The following is a 7,513-nucleotide window of genomic DNA, read 5'->3' as shown; positions in this document are numbered from 1 at the left end:
AGTAGTGGCAGTTTCAAAAGCAGAAAAGTGCAGAACGTTAATAAGGTGTGTGTCACCTTTAAATGAGGTCAGTAGTAAAGTGAAGTACTACAGTGTGCTTTGGCGTTGTATGAGTTCTCTTGAGAAAAAATACAAGTCAAGAAAACAAATGGATGTCTATTGAGGCTAGTCCACTATAATACATTAACCAACAAGCACCATGAAAATTAGCTGCAAACCAGATGCGTTATTTGTATGATATGTAGTGCGTTCACAAAAATCTCAGAAACAATGGTCATTACCTACATCAAATGCCTTTATATAAAAATGCAAAAAAGGAAATGAACTATACATAACCAATCATTAAAACTAAAATGCTTTTCTAGATAGGGAATACCACTGGTTCTTCTATTGGGAAATTACCTTTACATAAGATTCTTTCCAGATGTTCAAACACTTCATACATTTCATCACATACAACCAACTGAAGCAAAGCATTGGTATTTTTTTTATTAGTATAGTGTTATTTTGGTATGTGTCTTGCAAAGAAATATGATAATATGATTCATAGCATAGCGTTGTCATCTTGATTGCTACATGCAGATCGTGGTCAACGCCCACATGCCAATAAGTTTGTGTAGGTCTTTAACAACAACATTGCTAGTGTCTACATGCTTTACATTTACAAGAAAGCTAATATAAACCGTTAAACAGTCTGGCTATTTAAAAGCAAATGTTAGACATAAAATATGACCGATTCTTCAGGGTCCATGAAAAGTTTAAAATGGTTTCTTCCTCAGGAGTTGAACTTGGCACCGTAACAGAATATTGGTCCTTAAAATGTACATTAGTGTTTTCTAAAAGCCAGGTAGCAGTGCAACTTGCCTTAAAGTTCTTCAGTCCAAAATAAATGCATCTCATTACTTTTTTAATGGAGTCCAACATTGCTCCTTGATTCAAGGAAAGTTATGGTGTCTCTAACATTTTCTACTGACGAAGGGTTCTTAAAAGAATGGTTAGCTTTACACACTCATTTCTCAGTCATGAGAGTCTCAGTAGACCAGAACTAAAGGCTTCAAAATGACAGCTTGAAGGTCACTTTTCTCTCTGAGTAAAAGGTAGACAGAAAAAGAAAGTGAGTTTGGAAACAGGCATAGAATAAGTTCAAGTAAAAGCAGAAAACATAAAACAAAACAACAAGAACACAAAAACAGCATGCATTGAAAGACAAGGGCTGAAAAAGAGAGCAGCGGGTTCAATTTCACGGTATCCATGCAATATTGTATAAATGGAATACTGCATATAATCATTAAAACATCTTCATGAAAGTTGGCAATTATTCAATAAATAAATAACTACCATTTTTATTAAATCTTTTTAAATTACAAAACATACTTGGTGAAAATGGAGAAATATATTTTTATATAGTACATTTACTTAGAAATGAACAGAAAAATAACATGAAAATGTTGTGGTGTTTAATGCATTGCATTTGTCAAGATCATGCACACTTGTGCACTAAGCAGAACGTTTTAGCCCCCTGCCCAGGCATGGAGATGAAGATGCAGCAATGCAGTTTGGCTTTACTTGAATATATGCAAAAAAAGCCAATTCAAAAGCAAACAGATATGTACTTATTAGTTATAATAAGCAATTACAGAATATATGCAATGCTGTTAGTTTGTTAAATTTATACTTTGGGCAGGACACTCACCACTTAGCCCACTTTGTCGGTGGTAGGTGGCTACGTTTAGGAGCTATGTTGCTCCCCAGATCTGCTTTTTGATTTTCTGCGATCTTGTAAACTTTCCACATCTGCAGAAGAAAGGCATTTCATATTATTTCTGAATACAATGGGATTGATATTAATCTGCACCATACATAATCAATGCAATAATAGACAAATTACTTGCACAATTACATAATCTATGCTCCACTGTAACTGACATTTAGGTATGTTGTTCAGTTACTAGGCTGTTTTTCTAACTGTAAATGCTAACATGTACAAAATACAAGGAAACTTCAAAGGCCAAGTTTACACATACAATAACAACATACGACTTGTTTTATGCAGATCATTTTTACCATACAACATAAAATGCTACTGATCTTTCATATCACAGTACATGTTGTTCCCACACAAACTCAAAATAGTAAGCAGCAAGAGCAGCAGACATGCAGAAAATAAAACATGCAAACACAGTGCCACATATGTACATATTTTCACACAAGCAAAACATTTAGTGACACATCCACTGCATACCAGATAATGTTCGTTTTCATTTAAATTTAGCAAATGCTACTACTGACACTTACAAAACCTGACTAAAAAATACTGAAGGCATTCTGAAGGCTATTACGATGTACAAATCTCATTTTTCAAAGGTTTTTGGTTTTAGATAAATAAAATGAGGACAATATTTTACTTCTTACAAACTAAAGGATTATCTGAAACTGAACAACATACCCTACGTATTAGTAATGTTAAAATATAAACTATGCTTTTTCAGTTAAATAGATTAAAAAAACCCATACAGTACATTTATCTTTATTGTTAATTTTAGTCATAATTTGTTGGGTCAGATAGTATTGGGAATGTTTTGGATTAATTTACAGATTTCAATTTTTTGACCCACGCCAAAGCTTGAAATTAATTTTTAAAAATGGCTGTGTGCAGACTTTGCAAATCATTTTATAGAAATGCATTCAAAATATCCCTCAAAAATGTACATAAAAATGTTTAAATATAAGCAGTATATGGTTTTAAAAAATTGTAATTTTAAACAATTATTATGCGTGTCTACTGCTCATGCATTCTAACAACAAAATCCTGCGTTTAATAAAAATAATCTATGCAGCTATAGAAGCAGATATATTGCAAAACAAACATTCAAAACGTTTTGACAATAGTGCAAAAGTGGTAAGAATATTAACAATTACAAGTCTTAGCTGAAAGTCTGAAAATCATTTATAAAGCATGCAATGTGGTATGCAATACCTTAAGCCCACATAGCCTGCTTCGGTATACAGACAAAAGCAAAGAGAAGTCCCTAACATGCAACTTCCACCTATTATAAAAAGAATGTTGATATTTTGCTTTAACATGTACTACTATATAAAGTTCAAGGTGTCTACAATTTCCTGTAAATACACATTCATGTAGTTCAAACACAACCATACTCATACCACAGGGACTGGTTCTCTTCCAAAGATACTGATAGTGACCCAGACACATTGTTAATGTTTACATGTTCTACATTAGTAGGCTCACCAGTGGGGAGGGTATTCTCAGGGCTAGAATCCTGTACACTATACTTGTTCTGTACTGCTTTAACAGATGACACAAAAGCTATGTCAGTAGGCCTTGAAGTGGCTCTTGGCGGCAGACCACTTATGTTACTAACTAAGGATCTGTTTAAAGATAAGAATGGCTGACTTGCACTGGCAGTGATGAGGGAGGCTACACTGTCACTGTGTGGCTCTACAGAGTCAATGAGCACTGAATCAACTATAAAAGTTGAACCAAAGAATGATTTAGAACTCGAAGCAATCTGACCCCTATTCCCGGCATATGTTTCTTCCATAACTGGAGAATGACCACGACCAAGGGAACTACATTGGCTGTATTTCTGCAGAACTGGATGTGAAGGACTTTGGTAAGGTACATGATTAGAGAAATGGGGATGATGGTCTAAGTGGTACTCACTGGTTGCTTGTTGGTTGCTTCTATTAGCCTTAACTGGGGAAGGATCAACAGATACTGGTTGTCTTGTGTCTTTGGACATAAAGTCGTGAATGCTTGTTCTCCTGGTGGAGCCTTCAGCCGTTGAGATCACACTGCTGGCACGGGGTAAGGTAGACAAAGTGCTGCAATCTCTCTGTGTCGGTTGCTGCTGCACAGTATCTAACTTTTCAGCAAGAGATGTGGCTTTTCCCTGAGCACTTAGTGTAGGTCTAGCTGTTGTGCTTTTAATACGTGTGCTTTCTGTCTTCCTAAGGCTAGGTCTGCCAATCTGTCCAGGTTTGGGAGGTCTGCCATCTGAGGAATCCACCGTGGTTCTGCCGCTCAATGATCTCAAAATTCCCCGGCTGCGAGAGGTGTTCCTGTGTGGTTTCTCTCTTCCTGCTGGCTCTGAAGAATCACTGCCCTGCCTCATGGTCTCATCCACAAGGTTCTCTTGGCTACCAGACTGGAATTGTAACGCAAAGTGATATGGAAAGTTAAGCTGAAACAGTGTTTTAAATGGGCTTGTACAAATTACTTCAATGCAAAATTGTTTTTAAATCCCTGATGCTGACTCCATAAGGAACAATATATGTTAACAAAATATTGATAACAATATAATAATTATTAAGAATATCTAGTGATGTAAAGTATTGCTAACTTTATAAATTATATTAACACATATTCCACAACTACTATTACGACATCTACTAGAGTACAAATAATATGTGTTATATTTTAAACAGTTTATTGTAGATCATTTCAAAAACGCATGTTGTCTAACAATTTGGATTTGGTTTAAGTGATTATTTAACTTCCTAAAAGCACATATCACATTTTTCCAATGTAAAACAAAATGCAGCTTAATCTTTGAATTGCATAATTCCAGTACCACACATGCATTCAAATGCTGCTTTTTATTTAAAAAAAAATTATGACATGCACTGTCAAGGGGTTAATTATAAAATATTGTATTGTCTGACCCTGAACTCTTGTTTATTATGATGCACTAAAACAAAACAAACCAATACTGGTAAAAACAAGGAAATAAATGTTTTTATTTTTGACAAAAAGTTTTAACTACAGCTTACATTTGTTGGTGAATGCACGCTGTTCTCTTCCAAAAACTGTTGCAAAGAGACAATCTCATGTCCAGAGGAAGCCTTTTTCTTTTTCTGCTGACACGGAATGTCCAATGTTTTCCCAATGAGCAAAGGACTCTGTCTTGAAGATCTTTGAGGAAGCTGACCAGTCTGCTGGACAGGACTGCTGCTGCTTGACCACACTTCATTATCAAGGCTCAGACTAAATTCACTACTGCTTTGACTATGTGGCCTGGTGCGGCTGCCATTTAGCGCACTTGCTGAAAGGTAAACAGTCAGAAACATTGAGCTGATAAAACCAAACGCTGTTAGTAATTTTCTTTGAACTGAATACACAGAAAAAAAAAAAAACATTAATATATCTGTCTCTAGACCGAATTATGGCCATGCATGTTAGGGCTAAGATCACCATATCCAATTGTAAAACTTGCCTTTTTATTATTGTTGTTTTTTTTTTTTAAACAGTGATTCAATTTGGAAACTTTATCCTGGTCTAAACTAAACTAAATCCTGGTCAGATGTTCTCAGATCCCTTCTGATGGCCTAGTATAACATTTTAGACAAAGATTAATGATGGCAGACAGGGACACATTAGAAATTATGACTGGTCTCTTTGGACTCGTTCAAAACGGGTAGACAGGCAGCCATCTGGATGATAGAAATGATAGAAAAAGCTGATCACTTGAGCTTGACACTCAGCTGAGTAAGTTCATTAACATGACTCTCCTAGTGAAGCAAGAACCCCATTACAACACAAAGAGGGACAGCGTGTGTTCGTCTTCGCCGCTCCTGAGTCAGCGCAGGGGTGGAAGCGGTGAGCTCAGCCTCAAAGCAATTGTTAAAAGCTTAAAAAATGAAGACCCCCCCCCCCCCAAAAAAAACAAACAATGGCAAGACTGTACCTTTAGCATCATTAGGCGAAGCATTGTTATTGCTGTTACTGCTGGTTGTCTTGCAACTATCAAAGCTGGCTGGTCTGGAAGCTGGATGGTAAAATAAAGAATTAGCACGGAGACAAAAAGGTTAGCAGACGATACTACCTTGAAATTCTGCTGTCAGAATTGTCATAGGAATGGGACCAGGCATCGTGTGACATGCTGTGCAAGCTTATTGTTGAGAAATAGTCGTGTCTTACACATAAGAAAGCCAAGGGTTTGCCAGGAAGTACAAGAGGACACGTTGGAAAAGGGCATTAAGTTAGAGTGAACAAACAGGAAGATGAACATGGGAAAAGAGGAAATCAAACAGAGAGTTGCAAAGGATTTCATGCTAACAAAAAACAAAAAATACTGCGTTCATCAAAAATGCACATGAATAAGTCACTTACAACAGATGTGACAAGGAATTTTACACATTGTAGAAGTGCCAAGGACAGCAGGAGCAATAGCATCTGTACAGCTAATATCCTGCATCCCTATCCAATGCAACAGAAACAAGTCCACGGGTTAGTTTCTTTTGCAATTAACTAAACATCTTGCTGATTATTTCTCACTACTGTATTGTTATTTATCAATATACAACAATTTATTGTATTTAATATTGGTATTTACATAAATTAACTTATTTTAAAATTGATCTAGTTTCTGATTTAAAAAATCTAAAAACAACATAATTTAAACTATAAACTGTTTAAAGGAGAGTAAAACTAATCACTCTTTCCTGTTTTTTATTTCTGTATTTTTAAAAAAAAATTATTATCATTATTAGAGATAGCTCTGAATGTATGGTTATTATCATAACCCCGGTTCCCTGAAATAGGAATACTAGCCATTACAAATGGGTGTTTCCTCTTTACGACACCGAACCTGAAAACTTTATACCAAAGACACTCGTCAGAGGAGGGTGACGTAGTGCTGCTCCACCCCCTCGAGCACAAACTCACTACTCGCCCTCACAGTATTGTCATTTTCCTTCGAGAACTGCGACAAAGAATGCTGCAACCTCAAAATTAATGGTTAATATTACTACTTCAGGGAACCAGGGCTATGATAATAACTGAACGTTCCCTTTCAGTAGGGAATATTAACCATTACAAAATGGGTCAGTATATCCAAGCTGTCGCAAGGACATGGAGCATACATAACACAACTGAAGAGGATAAGCCTAACTGCCTTGTGCCTGAATCAACTACCAGCATAGCTGGAATAAAACAAGTAAGGACCCATCTTACTATATACGAGTATACTTAACCGTCACAAGTCATGGTATACAACATTGAGTTACAAGCTAAGCAAAGTCCCTTGTGCTACAACAATATTCCCGTAGCTGAAAACATTAGGACTCACCTCAAATTTTCCATCGTGAGGATGGACTGTGAAGCCGCCCTCAAAGTTCGGGAGGAGGGTCAGACACCAATCTCCGTGTCACCAAATTGAATCATTCAATTTACACATTAGCTAATTAAGATTGTTAGCTCTATAAATACCCTCTTCATTTACCTCCTCAGTTGCGTTTCAATTTCATCGTAAATGCATGCATCATGGTCAATATTCTGGATTATTCTGTTTCGTCGGATGATGATCTGTTTGCAGTTTTCCCGGAGCCGAGATCCACTCAACCAGTTCAACCAGCCCTTCCAGGGCCAACTCCACGACAGCTTCGGTCGGTGGTATTTACCACTCCGAACTTCTCTGCCCAGGTGTCTGCTTCTCCTGTCTGCCGTAGCTCCCGCCTGACCACTCATTCCTCTGCAACTCCTGACATCAGA

At 36.8% G+C, this 7,513-nt stretch overlaps 1 protein-coding gene across 5 annotated transcripts in view; it reads right to left on the bottom strand.

Moving 5' to 3' along the window:
* Positions 1-277: 277 nt before the first annotated feature.
* The window catches only part of LOC121316150 (girdin-like), a 65,107-nt gene continuing 57,871 nt past the window's right edge, over positions 278-7,513 (bottom strand). Inside the window, exons 29-34 of one of the 5 annotated variants that reach the window (XM_041250981.1) lie at positions 6,134-6,220; positions 5,709-5,789; positions 4,795-5,066; positions 3,686-4,169; positions 1,694-1,794; positions 278-1,086 (exon numbers count right to left, since the gene is read on the bottom strand). In XM_041250981.1, coding sequence (XP_041106915.1) covers positions 1,730-1,794; positions 3,686-4,169; positions 4,795-5,066; positions 5,709-5,789; positions 6,134-6,220 — 989 coding nt within the window. In that variant the 3' untranslated portion in view covers positions 278-1,086; positions 1,694-1,729. The remainder of the gene's footprint in view (positions 1,087-1,693; positions 1,795-3,685; positions 4,170-4,794; positions 5,067-5,708; positions 5,790-6,133; positions 6,221-7,513) is intronic. The other 4 variants (XM_041250982.1, XM_041250983.1, XM_041250984.1 and 1 more) reach the window with 4 other exon arrangements.

Source organism: Polyodon spathula, chromosome 5 (assembly GCF_017654505.1).
Source record: "Polyodon spathula isolate WHYD16114869_AA chromosome 5, ASM1765450v1, whole genome shotgun sequence".
Taxonomy (NCBI): Eukaryota; Metazoa; Chordata; class Actinopteri; order Acipenseriformes; family Polyodontidae; genus Polyodon; species Polyodon spathula.
The sequence above is the reverse complement of the archived record's forward strand: the minus strand, read 5'-3'. Positions and strand labels throughout refer to the sequence as shown.